Source organism: Epinephelus moara, chromosome 16 (assembly GCF_006386435.1).
Source record: "Epinephelus moara isolate mb chromosome 16, YSFRI_EMoa_1.0, whole genome shotgun sequence".
Lineage (NCBI taxonomy): Eukaryota > Metazoa > Chordata > Actinopteri > Perciformes > Serranidae > Epinephelus > Epinephelus moara.
In genome coordinates, this window is record NC_065521.1 from 39719847 (window position 1) to 39735935 (window position 16089).

Here is a 16089-nt window from a genome sequence, read left to right on the forward strand (position 1 = left end):
GCCCAATGTTGTTGTTTTTTCTTCTAATTTTTGGTATGACTAAGTCATGGTATGGTATGCTGTACATAATCACGGAAACTGTCAGTGTGTCATTCTGTCAGTCAGTCATTCTGTCTGTCCCACGTTTTTCTACTCACTGACGTGGTCAATCTATGTGAAACTGCACATAGGCATTGAGGACTGGTATAGGTAGAAGGTGACAAAGCTACCAATGGGTATGGACAAGAACTCTATTGTCTCTAAAACGGGGCCCAGTGAGTAACCCTGACCTTGGGCACCCACTGGTTGTTCTGGTTGTTACTGGTTGTGAATGTTAAATTGTGGTTACTGTAATTTGAAGCATTCTCTGGCACAAGAATTTCCTTCGGGATTAATAAAGTTCCATTGAATTCAATCACTTAAGCTCAGTGCAGGATTATAGTTGGTTGACACTGAATGACATCTGGAGTCTTACCTGATGTTTTACCAACTGAAACCTAAGAATTACTGTCAATTATGTCACCAAGAAGGGGTTTCTGCTCAATTTAAAGGGCTAGTCTAAGTCTGCTAAGACTTTATGGAGTGCAAGAACTCCTTTTAAAAAACATCATCTATTAAAACGTCCAGTGGTTCGTTTGGACATATACAGACAGTGTATAAATACAGTGTAAAGATAATACGAAGTCATACCTGACTGCTGTGACCTTATGCCATCTCCCATCATTGATTGACCTCCGGGACAAGATCTCTGCCTCTCCGCTGCCCAGCTGGTAACTAAGCATCACACAGATCATCAGCACAACATTAATAAGAGCTGACAATAACATGACTCATCCAGATGTCAACAGAACTGCAGGGTAACAGGGCTGAGTCACCTGAACACAAGGTGTCCGTTCTGCAGACCGAGGCTGATGAAGTCCTTGCCTTTGCCGTGTTCTCCGAGTTCCTGGAAATGAATGTGTTTAGTCAGCAGAGGAAGAGGATGCTGTGTGATTGAATACTGTGAACCACTGAACAGCTGCCCTGCAGTAATTTTCCGCACCGACTGCCGAGATAGCAAACATGAGGCGATGCAGACGGATCGCTGCTGACAGTATTTGTAGAAGTGTGACATTAAACCTTCCGTGCAAAATAACAGTGACAATAGAAGCAATTGTGCACACTGTGCAAAACAAACAGATACCTAGTGTCTTATAATTGTTCTGTTACACATGTTTGAATGTAAAGCATGTGATGAAACATGCACAAATAAATAAGGAGTGTCTTGTGTTTGAGTGGATACCTTTTTACTAGCATGCACCTTTCGCAAATTGCGTGCGCCAGTGGTCTCCTGAGGAAAATGGAGGGTGAGTTAGAGAAGCAACATGCATTTATTTAGTGGTGTGAGATGGAGCCGGGCTCGCAGCCAACATGCCCAACAACGTCACAGCCTCAGGGGCACAGGTATGAATTAGACACTGAGATGAAGCGATGTATTATTGTTGTTGACACATACAAATCACAGGATGCGATGAGAACATTAATGAGCATCACTTCTTCACAGATGACGTCATGATGATGATGATTAAGAGTGCTGACGTGCAGCAGCAACATTAGGGTGATTATGAAGAGGTGATAGGGAGGGATGCGAGTATCAGGTTTAAGATTTGGATTAAATCATGGTTCAGTCCTGAAATAAGTCAGGAGCAGGACTTACCACTCCCTGCCATAAGATCAGGCCCTCAGGGGAGCTTGTGTTGATCTCCAGTTCGATGGTCTCTGGTGAGTCATGGGCACTAAAACACAAAAACATCAATAATTTTACCCTTGATGCATTGCTAAAGTACATCAAGGTCTAATAATACACCACCTGTGAGAGTATATCGAAGTAGGAACATTTACCTTCTTGGAAAAATGGATTTAGGAAGGGCAATGTATCCATCATCGTGGAAATGAGCTGCATACTGATAGGGTGAATCTAGAAAAAGTACAGTAAACACACATTAGAACAGGCTGCTGTGAACTGTCATTCTCACTGTTATGGTGCCCTCCAGTGGTGAAAGCATGGAAGAGACTCTGGTGAGACAGGCTGGTTAGAGACAACAGATACAGACAGAGACGAGTTCTTTCACTGAAATCACTTAGCAAAGAATTGTATTTTTAGAGGAAGAAATAACAAATTCTGCCTCTTACAAATGAAAATGAAATTCATAAAACGTACCCTTGCTCAGCTGAATATACTACTAATCATAATAAGTAATATTTCCTGCTAAAGCTCGACTTGGTTTTTTATGACTAGTAGCTTATGGGAGCTAATGTTAGCAAACTTTAGTTCAGGGGTGTCAGACTCATTTTAGTTCATGGACCAATAAAACCATCGCAGAGTGAGTAACTTCAGCTCCAATATTCTATCTTTGTTTGTGTAAAGAACGTCATTCTGTAGACATCCATCTTTTTACAAAACAGATGAACAGCCTGAGATGTCTTGAGTCTTCCTTAATAGTGAAAAGAGAGCATGTTTGATTCTTGTTTTGCTTTTGTCATAGACCAACCCGCTAAAATATAGCACAGCGATAGCACAAAAAAGATTATGAAGTCATCAAACTGACTCTGTGATGTCGGTGACAAGCATTATGACTTAAGTTTTATAGTGTTAGGTAACATTAGCCACCACAAGCTGGGCCTGCATACCAGACCAAGTGAGTCTGTGGCAGCAAACCTTTGATAGAAATAAGAAATTGGTTGTTTTATTGCTTCAGAGTTTAACTTTTCATTTGTAAGAGGAAGATAATTTTATTTCTTCTCTCAAAAGCTGAGCTGGACAGCCACAAAAAAGGTTCACAGGCTGAGATCAATGCAAAAAAAAAAAAAGGTCAAGTTATTTAGAACATCCATGCGCAAAAAGAAGCTGCTCAGAGTGCAAAAAATAATAAAAAGTGAATAAAAAGAGCAGCAAACGTTTCAGTCCTTGACTCTGCCTCACAGAGCACCCTTCTTTTTGTGCACGGATGTTCTACATTGACATTTTGTTTGCATTGATCTCAGCCTGTGAACCGTTTTTGTGGCTGTCCAGCCCAGTTGCATTGGTGAGCAGGTATCTCCTCTGCCATCCTTTCTTCATTGTCCATTGTACCGACGCACCCTAGATAAACTTTTTGTTGCGGTAGGTGCAGTTTCACAGCAGACTTCTCTCAAAAGCTACATAATCTTTGGGCGCATTCATACCAGGATAGTCCAGGGGGCTCGGTTCGATTGGGCGGGGAATGCCGAAAAATTTCACACCTTCATTTGGTTCGGTTCACTTTCACACTGCACTTTTTAAAACAGACCAAACTGCCTGTACAACGTCACGCAGTTACAACAGCTGCTTGTTTGGGGGCGGTATTGCCAAAAACGACCACTGACCAGGACGAAAAAAAGCACGAGGAAGAAGAAAATCCGGCTCATCGATTGGCCAGGACCGAAAACGGAAATCAATCCCCTTCAGCCAGCTTGGTCACCACAAAAACAGTGGAGCGACACCAAATTTATATCAATAAGCGCCTGCACCTCCTCACTACTCCTCGTCTGCCCATGAGACATTTGCCAACTTTTTATTTTTTTTTACCTCTGCTTCTCCCAGTTCGCGCTGTTGGATTTGACGTCACTTCCTCTCTTTGGTTCAAATGGATAGTCCGTTTGCATTTCCCACTGTAAGCTAACCGCTTCAGGGTTCACTTGCAAGTGAACCGAGACCCCCAGTTTGCAAGCAGACCAGGGTTCGCTCGTTTGGTCCGAGTTCGAATGAGCGTTCACACCACTCCAAACGAACCGAACTATCTGTGGAAATGGACCAGGGTTTGTTTAAAGCGGCCAGTGTGAATGCGTCCTTACTTTATGTGGCCCACATCAGTATGCAAATACTGCAATTTCAAAAACCAAAAACAACAAAAACCTTCAGGACGAACAAACCAGTATCCATGATGCAAGCTCTTGGCGGACCTCACCAACACATGAACAAGTTACTTGCCATTCCTCACACGCTGCACCATCTCTGACCTTTCACAGAGATCAAACTGAACTCACCGGGGGTCCATGCACAAATACCACATTAAATACAGAGCATGTTTGAAATACATCTCACCATCACCATCACACTGTGCTTTCAGCAGACACGTTTGAGTTGTTAGTAACAGCGTCAATGTGTGGAGCAGATTTTAATGTTCTGGCTGTCACAGCTTCAGAGAGAAGAACAAGTGTTTCTGTGTATTTTCTTGTTGTACAGACAGGCATTCTTGAAAGAGACGGAGACGGAGATTTTATGTTGTGAGTAGCCGTCTTACAGGCATCGACATGACGATAGAGAAACAGAAAAACAAAGGGGAATTCCACATTTCTGTCTGGGTCCATAAACAGGCACATCAGTTGATCTCCCATCCTGTTACCTTTTAATATAGATGCAGAATTCCCCTCTCCCAACTTTCCAATGGGGATACGAGCCTCAGTTTCCAGTTGAGTACAGACGCATGTTTGGTATGCGCGAACATGTGTTAGGCGATAGACAGTTCGGGTTGAGCTTTGAAGGGACACAGGGCCCCTCGAGCTCAGATGGGCCCCTGTTAGTCACAGTCGTGTCAGGCAGACTGAATATTGAGATACTGTACCATTTGCCTCGCTACTTTCCAAATTCCACAGGGCCGCTGGGGAGCTGGAGACCTGGCCTGTGTGTGCAGGATATAGCCATGAGAGTGCAGGGGTGAAACATACGTAATCACTTAGGGTTAACCCTCCCAGCATGCAGTGCAACGCTGGGGGTTAAACGTCTGATGTTAGAAGGGCTTCAAACTGTGGAGAATATGAGTCATATGGGCTCATTTGGCTGTGTGTCGAGTCTTTCTGCTTTAATGAGGAACATCTTAGTCTATAGGATGAAGATGTATGCAGTGTGTGCTGTCGGGGGTTCAGACCTGCTTATGGACAAATTGGCTGCTGCTGTTGTTGTATGATTATAAATGAGCAACACAATTAAACCAGTTCTCACACATGTTCTGATATTTCTGGCTTTGATTTTGATACAGAATTTGTTATAACTGCTTATGTAGCTAGCTAGTTAATACCTCTTCACTTGCATGATTCAGTCCTCTCTAGCTCATCTTCAACTGGTGCAAAATACGGCAGCTATCACTCTGATTTCAACTAAATCCACATAAAAATGTTGGCATTGAATTATTTCTGCAAACCAAAGATACGTTACATTTGAACACAGATATATTTCAACACTGCTGTGGTTAACGTGTGGTTAGGTTTAGGCACATAAACTACTTGGTTATGGTTAGGATAAGATCATGTTTTGGCAGTTTTGGGGTACATTTCAGTCTGGAAACGAAGGTGTCTCAGGAAAAAACAACCACTTATCATGGCATTATCTTAGCATAGTGCGCAAAGATGTCTTGGTGAAGATAACAACTGCTTTAGTTGCACTATGTCGGCAGGAAACTGAGTTATATCTCTTTAAAAACAAATGCTTTTTGTTGTGCTATGCTATCAGGAAACGCAGCAATGTCTTAGTACAAAACACTAGCTTATCATGGCATTATCTCAGCAGGAAATGCAGCAATAACTTGAAAAACAGCTGCTTTTTGTGGCACTATCCCCGGCAGAAAAGCAGCAATGGGTCCCTAAAATCACCCTATGTAGGTGGTTATAAAAACCCTTTGGGGGGTCTTGACAGTGGTCTGCAGCTTGACAGGTGTCACGCCATCCACCATCCCCTCAACCTCCTGACGACAAAGTCAGCTCATATAACACTTCACTTTAGAAACGTTGATGTGATATATATGAAATGTACAAATGTAACGTATTCATGGTTTGCAGAGACGTACAAAGACAACATTTTCTTGTGACCACAGGGCTGCAAATTCTTGCCTCCTTTTATTGGCCTCCAGTTAAAAAACTGAATTGACTTTTCCTATTTTAAATCCAGAGGTGCTTTTGCAGCTGTAGCTCCTAAACTTTGGAACAGCCTCCCCCTTTCTGTTAGATCTGCTGAATCTGTGGTTGGTTTTAATTGGCTGCTGATTTTCTTTATGCCTTTAGTTTTGTTTACTTTGGTCATGTGCATATGTATACTTGTGTGTGTGTATTTAATCCTTTACGTGAAGCACTTTGTGCCTGCATGTTTTAAAAGTGCCATATGAATAAAATTATAATCAATACTCACTTTCTTCACAGTTCAGGCCTGTGTGGCCGGGTGTACACACACACTGGCCGTCGACACAGTTGCCGCCATTCTGGCACTGAAGGTTGCTCTGGCACACGTCTTTCACCACCTCACAGCGCTCGCCTGGAGGGTCACACAGTAATTATGAGTCAAGGTTGAAAAGTTGATGGTCATGAGATCATGGATAATGCTCATAGTTTTTTGGGGTTTACCAATTTTAACTATCCAGATATTAATCAAGGAGTTGATCTGTTTGAATTGATTTAAGATTTTATTTCATTGCACAACTTTAAGTTTTATTTCCTAGAAGCTGATGAGCATAGTTGATAGTTTAGTTAATTGTTGCCTTAGACAAAGCACGGTTAAGAAAATCTTTCAGTTATAGAAAGTGAGGTGAAAACAGAAGCATTAGCACTAACCTTCGAATCCATCCTTACAGAGGCACTGGTACTCATATTCAACGCTGGACATGCAATGACCACCGTTCAGGCAGGGCCGGCGGTCACAGGGGCTGTTGTCCACACACTTGCGGATCGACCTGCTGTCTGTGAAGCTGTAGGACAGATCCACCTTCTTGTTGTTGATGGAAACCTGAGCAGACAGCACAGACATGTTTCAGCTTCCACACACAGGAAAGGATGTAGTAACTTTTCTTTTTCTTTCTCAGCACAGAGTGAACTCACCTCTCCGATACAGCCCTTAAACAGTTCGCTGACATTGGCGGGCTTAGGCAGGATGTCCATGTTGGGGACTCCACCCAGGTACATAGGGGTGTGGATATTGAGGCCTTGGGCTTTTCCTGGAGACGTCTTCCTCTCCACTGGGCCTTGATCAATCTTCAGATGGCCGGCCCGCTTGTTTCGCTCAGCCACAACTCTGTGCCACTGGCCCAGAGAGACAGGCTCTGGACTGAGAAGGATTGCCTGGCCTGCAAATCAACACACAGAGATTTTACTGTCTCAGTTTGAATCTCTCTAACTCAAACTGAGTTAAAAATCTTCTTACTGTTAAACTGTAGTTGGTAAAATTTATAAAAATAACATTTTGTCATATTTGTTGAAACTGTCATTATATCCACACAGTAGTCAATGAGAGAAAGAAATCATGTTCCTCTGCATCCTGCTCCTGATGTCAAATGTTGCTGTAAAGAACCTACATATTCTACAACATGGAGTTTTGGAACTGCTCCTGAGTTATGACGTTGAGTAATGGCCAGGAAATTGTTTCTGCAGAACATTATGAGGTGACCTTTGACCTTTTGTCATCTCAGACATTTGTGTGAATTTTTGTAATAATCAATGGATGATTTCTTGAGTTATGGCCTTGCGTCCTCGTGGTTGTTTGTGCCAAATATGAGGAAATTCCCTTGAGGCCTCCTTGAGATATTGCATTCACAAGAATGAGACAGACACAAGGTCACAGTGACCTTGACCTTCAACTTTTTACCAGCAAAATCAAATCAGTTCATTGTGAATGTTTGAGTAAAATTTGAAGAAATTCCCTTGAGGCATTCTTGAGATATTGTGTTCTTGAGAATGAGACCGATGCAAGGTCACAGTAACCTTGACATTTAACTTTTTACCAGCAAAATCTAATCAGTTCATGTAAAATTTGAAGAAATTCCCTCAAGGCGATCTTGAGATATTGTGTTCTTGAGAATGAGACCGATGCAAGGTCACAGTAACCTTGACATTTAACTTTTTACCAGCAAAATCTAATCAGTTCATGTAAAATTGAAGAAATTCCCTCAAGGCGTTCTTGAGATATTGTGTTCTTGAGAATGAAACCGACGCAAGTTCAGAGTAACCTCTGACCACCAAAATCTAATCAGTTTATCGCTGAGTCTAAGTGGACATTTTTGCCAAATTGGAGGAAGTTCTCTCAAGGCGTTCTTGAGATATCATGAGATGGACACAAGTTCACAGTGACATTGACCTTTGACTACCAAAATTGAATTCATCGTTGAGTCCAAGTCATTTGTGCCAGATTTAGAGAAATTTGAGACATTTTGTTCACAAGAATGCGATGGACGGATAGACAATCAGAAAACATGATTCCTCCGTCCACCGCTATCTAATCCAACCAATCAGAGTCCAGGAGTCTTTAACGCAGCTGTCAATCATGTCAGTCACTGCTCATGAACTGTGGTCAAACTGTCAAACCAGGCAGCGCTGATCAAATATGAATCAAGATTCTGTTACTGCATTGCCTCTTTTTCACCTCAAATGTTTTCAGAAACATATTTTAGTGACTGTTGAGCTGTAAAATGAGAAAGTTTCCTCCGACTGTTGAGCGGTGCTTCTCTTTGGCTCGATTGTGTTCAAGATGGTGGCTCAAATTTCGCAGTTAAACAGTACATCTGCCTAGTGCACTACTGTCAGGATATAGTGACATTTTCAGCAAATACGACAAAGTTATTTTTCAAAAAAGTTACCAACTGTAGCTTTAAGTTATAAACAGTTAAGTAACATAAAGTAGAAACACGTCCCTATAGATACATCATTCTAAAGACGAATACATTAATACCTTTATAAAACTACAACAGATTTGTGTTGATACTTTACCTGTGCCCAGCTCATATCTGAACTCCACATGTCCCTCCACCATGGAGATGGCTACAAAGTCCTCCACCTTCATCTTCTTTCCTCCACAGAAGAACATCAGACCGTCTCTTTCCTGGGGCTTGAACTCCAGCTCAACACGCAGGTCATCGTGGATGTTGGTCAGGGGAGGATAGGCTATGTATGACTCCTCGCCATCAAACAGTGGAGTGGTCACCAGCTCGCCTAGTGGAGGAGAACAAGGAGGAACCGCATTAAAATTGAGAGGGAAAATATCTATGCCAATATATTTTCCGAGAAATACTTGGAATATTGTATATAGGAGATGAGAGTAACTTCCTGTCTTACCGTCCATGCATTTGTTTCCAAACTTGCCCAGATGGCAGCGGCAGTCATAACCCAGGCCACTTGGACGGTTGATGCAAGTGGCGTCTGGTCCGCAGGCCTCTGTGGGAATTAACAGCACAGACACAGAGAAATTTTAAACACCTTATTTAAACCATTTTGTATTATCTACTAAATTGTTATCAATTCAAAGGCTCGATATTAACGTCCATGTACCTGAGTGACAGTGCAGGGATGAGTGGTGCTGACAGTTGCTGCCGGTGAATCCTCTGGGGCAGCTGCACTTATACAAGCTGGCGTCTGAGTCCTCACACCTGCCTCCATTCTGAATAACGACATGGAAGAGATTAACTGGACATTATAGAATTAAATGGGCCAAATAGTATAAATACATCACATGGACGGATGTAGCTGACCTGGCATGGGTGGTCTTTGCAGGTGGGGCAGTTTGTGACACCAGTCGAGCTGCGGTCAAGGTCTTTGAAGATGACCTCCTCACCCTGGATGACCAGCTGGCGGATACAGCCTGCACATTGAGAATATTTTCAATAGTTTCAAGCCGACAGGAGTTTTTCCCCATCCACTATTTCCTGTCATGGTGTAAACAGAGTGACGTCTTACCAACAAAACCAGACTTAATGCCCGCAGTTTTGGCGAGGAGGGTGTAGTTGGGGTAACCACCCACATGCAGCTCCTCGTTCAGATCCAGGCCCTGGAACTTGCCCTGAGGACAGGAAATGTGCATTTAAGGAAAATATTAACCGACATAAATAAACCAAATGCTCAAATGTGACAGTGAGAGTAACATTAGTGTTGACAGAAGCACCTGTGAACTGCCGTTGATCGGCTCCCCTCCGTCTACGATGATGTAGCCCAGTGTGTGGTTGCGATACAGCTCAACCGTGTGAAACTCGCCCAGTTTGACAGGGTTGGGGTCGCGTATGGTGGCCATGCCGGAGCCCACGTCAAACCTGAGACAACAGAACAGATGTTTACTTTTTCAGACACCGATTTCCAGACATCCCTACAGATTTTTCAGAAAATATTGAGTACAAATAGCTCGATGTTTATTATGTAGATGGTTTTAAAATCAACTGTTAACATGTGTGTTACAGTATATGCTGACGATGTATGCTATTATGTTGCCAAATAACTGCCAGAAGATTGTGGCCAGGAGTTGTACCTCATAGAAATCAACTAACACCAAACCCTACTATCATGTTTTTGTATCTAAGCGACTAATGGGAGCATGTTTAGAAATCAGTCCGTCATTGAGCAACAGGGCTGCAGCCACCAGCCGCAAAACAGGCTGATACGTAACCACTCAGGGCAATTGTGCCACATCAATATATGCCCACTAGAAGTGCTTGTTTTTGCCACTGACAGGCTCAAATTATTACTCTACGTGTCTGACAACATTATGGAAAAGATCACTACAAAGATAGACCTTTTTGTTGAACCAGAAACAACCCTGAAATCGCCATCACCGAACCCACCAGACTCCATTTAAATAAACAGTAATTTAAGCAGCATATTTTCACATCTAACTGGGTGAATTAAGGATTTATATCAAGCAAAGCTGAGCTGGTGATTGTTGAAACAGTAGAAAGACAAACCAAGATGGTTTTGTGAGTTTCATTTTGTGACTGTCAACTTTGAATGAGGTGTGTTTTACAATGATAAAACTACAATTTTTCTAGCTTTGGTGATAGCGATTTCTGGCTGTTTCTGGTTAAACAAATAGGATCTTACTCCTTGACAAAAAAGTCTGTCTCTGTAGGGATCCTTTTGAGCCTGTCAGTGGCAAAAACAAACACTTTAGTTGACGTAAATTGATGGTGCACGTATCTGTTGTCCCATCAGTCTCATTATTGTCAAAATATGGAAGCAAATGATGGAGCTTATCCATAAGAGAATATCTTAGTCTTTCTTATACTAAACGGAGTGTTTGTAAGATCACTGCGCTGCATATTTGTAGTGGAGACTTCTTTCTTCTTCCAGTATGTAAGATTTTTTTTCAAATCAGAATGATTATCAACAAAATGATCATGCTGTGTTTCCGTCAATAAGGAGATCTTTTAAGATCAATGCAAACTGACCTGAACTCTAAACGTCCGCCAACAAGTCCCAGCGAGATAAAGTCTGCTCCTGTGGTCCTCCTCTGGCCGTTGTAGAGGATCATACCTACACCACAAAAACAGGATGAATTAGTGAAAACTTAATCCTAAATACATACCCTACAGTAACATCCATCTTAACAAGTCCATAAAGCTACAAGCTTTATTTTAACAAGTGGAATCTTCCTGTTCTTATTTCTTTAACATTTGTGAATCAACCATCCGATCCCACTGGTAGAATGTTCCACTCAAAAAAAACTAAGATTTAAGACTAAACATAAGGGACTTGTTAGGATGAACATCGTTTGCTCTGGAGTCATTCATACACAGGGTAAACTCTTCGAAAGCTGGATGGTAAAGCAGCATGCTATGGTGAGGCAAGTTTAAAGCCAACCAAAGCCGGGTTATGACCTGCCATTCTGTCTGAGCATCACTGGGCTGCAGAGTGCAACCAGTCAAACCGAACTACTGGTTCTTATCTTTCTGTCTCCACATGCTGGAAACACACATGCTTTATACGGGCCACAGAGGCTCATGGGAAGTGGGAACATGCCCTCCTTACATCTAAATTATCTCTGACAGTGAAAATGAGCGAGTGGATTGCATAAATGTGCAACACAAACTTTATTTATAACATAGATGTTGTATCACACATTTAAACATTGAAGGAGTCGAGCGTGTTCGAATCGCTTTTGCAAAACACTTATAGCTTGTTTGTTGCAGTTTGTTCCCTGATGTTTGGGATGTGCTGAAAACTGAACAATCACTGATAAGTTGCCAGTCAATATAAAGCGTAACAGCACTATCAGCACAGTCGCAAGAGGAAAATGTTGGCATTGTATATTTCTGCACACAAGGAATACGTTATATTTGCACGTTTCATATCAGTGTTTCTAAAGTGACGTAGTATATGAGGTGACTATTCATCTAGAGGTGGAATGGATGGTGTGGTGCCTGCCAAGCTGCAGGTCACTCTTTGAGACCAACAAACAACAAAACCTGTTGTGTTTTAATGACCTGTCGCTATTTTTCCAGCGAGGATTTTGCGACTAAAAGCTGTTGTTTTTAACCAAGACATTGTTGCACTCTCTGCCATGATAGTGCCATGAAAAGCAGCTGTATTTTACCCTGACATCGCTGTGTTTCCTGCGGTTGCGGTTGATTTTTTTTTTACCTAGACATTGCGCTCTCTGCTGAGATAGTGCAATGAAAAGTGGTCGTCTTTTACCGAGACATCCCTACGTTTCCTGCTGGCAAAGTGCAACGAAGAGCGGTTGTTTTTCACCGGGACATCATTGAACTCTCTGCCGAGATAGTGTCATCAAAAGGAACTTTCTTTTACCCAGACATCTCTGTGTTCCCAATGGGCATAGTGCAACTAAAAGTGGATATTTTTACCAAGACATCGTTGCGCACTCTGCGGAGATATGCCACAAAAAGTGACATTGCTGCATTTCCTGCTGGCACAGGGCGACAAAAAGTAGTTGTTTTTAAGGAGACATCGCTGTGTTTCCTGCCGGTATAGTGCGACTAAAAGCAGATATTTTTACCGAGACATTGCTGCACACTCAAGATATGCCACTTAGACAGCTGCATTTCCAGGCTGATAGTACCCTAAATCTGGGTATTTTAAGCCAAAACAGTATCTTTTTCTAACCATAATGAGGTGTTTTTTTGCCTAAACCCAAGCACACCTTAACCACAACATTATTGAACATAAGTTTTGACATATCTGCTACATAAGAATGTGCAAATGTAACTATCCATAGTTTGCTGAGCCATACAATGCCAACATTTTACTGGTGATTGGGTTGATTTCTTAAATTTTCCAAACACATATTTCAGTATCTGTTTATTCTGCTGTCATGCCTCCACACATCCGGCACCAGCTGTCAGCAAGTTAAAAGAAACCATATTTTTTGCAAAGGCAATTTGACTTAGTTTGACTCTCACTATTTTCAGACCTGCAGTGATTTTAAATAAAAGAACTCCTACAGAAACGTGGGCAGCATTTCATTTAGACAGCTCTAGCATACAAGGTCTGTGATTTGTATTGCAGAAGCTAAAGAGGTAGACCTGGATGTAAAGGTAGGTTTGTAACCAAGCTCTTATTAAGCTGATGTGGCTTTGTGATCATGACTGAAAAAGCCTGTATGAAAACATATTCCATGCACCATCTTGCATTTCTTTCACAGCCCCTAAATCAGCTCAGAGCTGGATGCATTATGTGAAAGAATGATGGAGCCACAAAGCAGAACTGCCAACATCAGTCTGGAGCTCCTGTGGTTCTCAGGCACTGAGACTCACCAGCGTACAATATGAGACCTTCCCACCACATGGGTGAGAGGAGGAGGTGACGGAGAGAGGGGACAGAAGACGCAGTGAAGTTATACATGAGGACATATGACAAACATCGTACACAACAAAGAGCAGAAAACATTTCCACGCTGTGATATTCAACAAGAGAAAAGTGTAAATGAATATGACTGCCAAACTAATGTGAGGCTGCCCTTCCTTACCATCAACATTATCAGGTCTGAAGTTGATCTTGATGCTGAAAGCCTTGTAGGCATTTTTGATGGTGGGCAGGGTGAGGTAGGACAAAGGCTCCTGGGCAAAGTATGGCATCACTCGCTCTGAAAAAAAGCACATAATCCCACAGTTAGACACAGAAAACCTTCCTTTCATTCATTAACACTCCTCTCTACAGAATCCTCTACTCCGCAGACTAACCATGAACTTGAAGTGTAGTAAAGGCCTCCACTTTGCCCTGTTTGTTAGAGGCGGTGCAGACGTAGGTCCCAGAATCATCGTGGGTGACACGAGGAACCGTCAGCACGTTGGCTTCCTGGAAACACTTTGGAGGAAGCTCTGCTTCCACCTGGATACAGAAATAGACACAGAGACAATCAGTGTTATAAATATTATCAGCATTAACAAAAATTTAACTATTTCAGGACGGATGATTGGCAAGTGTTTAGACTACAGATATCAGAGAGCATTTAAAACAGCGCCTAAACACTACGGCTTGAAAATTAAGTTTAATGAAATTGCAGAGTTATATCTTGGTTACCTTGGACCATTTGATCTCAGGTACAGGGTATCCTGAAGCCACACAGGGCAAGACTGCATCAGAGCCGACTGTCACCTCCTTGGTTTCAGGCAGTGCAGCGATTTGAGGGAGAGCTGTACAAACAGAAGAAGGGTTTAACCCTTTAAAACCTGAGCTGATTGATTTCTTTCAAACCATGGAAAGAAGGCAAAAAGCATCTTTATAGGAAATGATCCAAACATGAGCATGATATCTGTATAAAGTTACGAAAAAGTGAAAATTAGCACAAAAAAAAGCAAAACAACAAAAACAGGAAATGACCTGAAAAAGGGGCTAAAATTAAATAAAAATAAGAAATAAAAGAATTATAATAATAACCATACAGTATGTATATTTTTTTCTGTAACCTAATTTTAAATGTATAATTAGAATAATTATAAATATTTACTTGTAATGATTCTACATAGAAGTTTTTTGTTATTTAATTTTCTAATAATTCTCACGTTTTCTCTCTACTGACACCTTTTAATAAATTCTTGCAGTTTGCAGGATATTTTATGCCAAACTGCTGATAGCCTTTTTTTTTTTAAGAAATCAAACCAATTTGCTCATGTTTAAAAAATACTTGTGAAAGGTGTCTGAAAGCAGCACAAGAAAAGTGATGTCACTCCAGGTTTCAAAGGGTTTAAACAAGGGCTGTGACAGCTTGAAGGGTAAATTCAATATTTTTCAAAATGAACCCTGTTTTCCTGAGTTTCTGCGTCTATGTGACGAATGGGAAAAATAATTTTTGGAATTGGTCAGAAAGCCCAGAAGTCACAAGTCAAGCCCACCAGACTCCATTTAAATAAACAGTAATTTAGTGTGTATAGAGTCAGCATGTTTTCACATCTAACTGGGTGAATTAAGGGTTTATCCAACCAAACCAGAGTGGGTGATTGTTGGAACAGTGGTCGGGCTATAACATGCTGAGTGTGTGCTCAAGTTTATGTGTTTCTATGTGTGACTGATGGAAAATAATGAGTTAAAGCTTTTTGTTCCTCTCTTGTGTACTCACACTGGACGTTAAGGACCACCTGGGACTGCACTGAGCCTACGTCGTTGGTGGCCGTACAGCGATACTGCCCGGCATCGGCCTCCGTCACCTGATCGATCCTCAGCATGCCGCCCTTCACCATGATGTGAGACGGCAGAGACCCGCCCACTTTACTCCACTTCACCGTGGGCTCTGGGTCGCCAACGGCCTGGCACTCAAACTCCACAGAGTTGCCTATCATCACCGTCTGCACTGAGGTGCGCACATTGATCATCACCTTTGGCAGAGCTGTGGAGAAGAAAAGTAACGTGTCTTGTTAGGATTTGATGAAGCAGGGTACACTGAATATTTGCAGTGAGTGTAACAGACCTTGGATGGTCAACCTGGCGGTGTCCTGGGCCTGACCGTACACACTGCTGGCTCTGCAGATGTAAACGCCTTCATTGCTCTGCTCAAGGTTCTCAATCCTACAGAGAAACATTAAATTACACACATGAAATCAAGCCATGGTTAAGTTTTTACTTCACATACTGCACAATATTTAAGGGACCCTGTTGGTAGATTTCAATGTTTTAGCCCATTAAAGGATAATGGTAGTGATATTATACATATTTTCATTGCCAACAATTCCAATGAAAAGACCAAAACCAGAACTGAATTCGTCCCACAAACAAATCTGTGTAGCCAGATATAGTTTACTCCTCTAAAGCATAGAACTCCATTGTTGTCCAAAAAGTACTAAAAACATATGATGATAAATACACTGCCAAAAAACTTTATTGAGATGGACATGGGCATTGTAGTTTATTTCACGTAAATCC

General features: G+C 41.8%; 1 protein-coding gene across 2 annotated transcripts in view; it reads right to left on the reverse strand.

The window, feature by feature from the left end:
• Positions 1-16089, reverse strand: part of hspg2 (heparan sulfate proteoglycan 2) — a 166327-nt gene that overhangs the window by 6471 nt on the left and 143767 nt on the right. The window contains exons 61-82 of one of the 2 annotated variants that reach the window (XM_050064829.1): positions 15638-15735; positions 15290-15556; positions 14254-14366; positions 13914-14061; positions 13700-13816; positions 13488-13505; positions 11163-11247; positions 9890-10034; positions 9685-9787; positions 9480-9589; positions 9280-9388; positions 9067-9165; positions 8722-8943; positions 6841-7085; positions 6577-6748; positions 6158-6280; positions 4602-4658; positions 1861-1936; positions 1676-1754; positions 1262-1309; positions 855-925; positions 670-753 (exon numbers count right to left, since the gene is read on the reverse strand). In XM_050064829.1, the coding sequence (XP_049920786.1) occupies positions 670-753; positions 855-925; positions 1262-1309; positions 1676-1754; positions 1861-1936; positions 4602-4658; positions 6158-6280; positions 6577-6748; positions 6841-7085; positions 8722-8943; positions 9067-9165; positions 9280-9388; positions 9480-9589; positions 9685-9787; positions 9890-10034; positions 11163-11247; positions 13488-13505; positions 13700-13816; positions 13914-14061; positions 14254-14366; positions 15290-15556; positions 15638-15735 (2589 nt within the window). The remainder of the gene's footprint in view (positions 1-669; positions 754-854; positions 926-1261; positions 1310-1675; positions 1755-1860; positions 1937-4601; positions 4659-6157; positions 6281-6576; positions 6749-6840; positions 7086-8721; positions 8944-9066; positions 9166-9279; positions 9389-9479; positions 9590-9684; positions 9788-9889; positions 10035-11162; positions 11248-13487; positions 13506-13699; positions 13817-13913; positions 14062-14253; positions 14367-15289; positions 15557-15637; positions 15736-16089) is intronic. The other variant, XM_050064830.1, reaches the window with a different exon arrangement.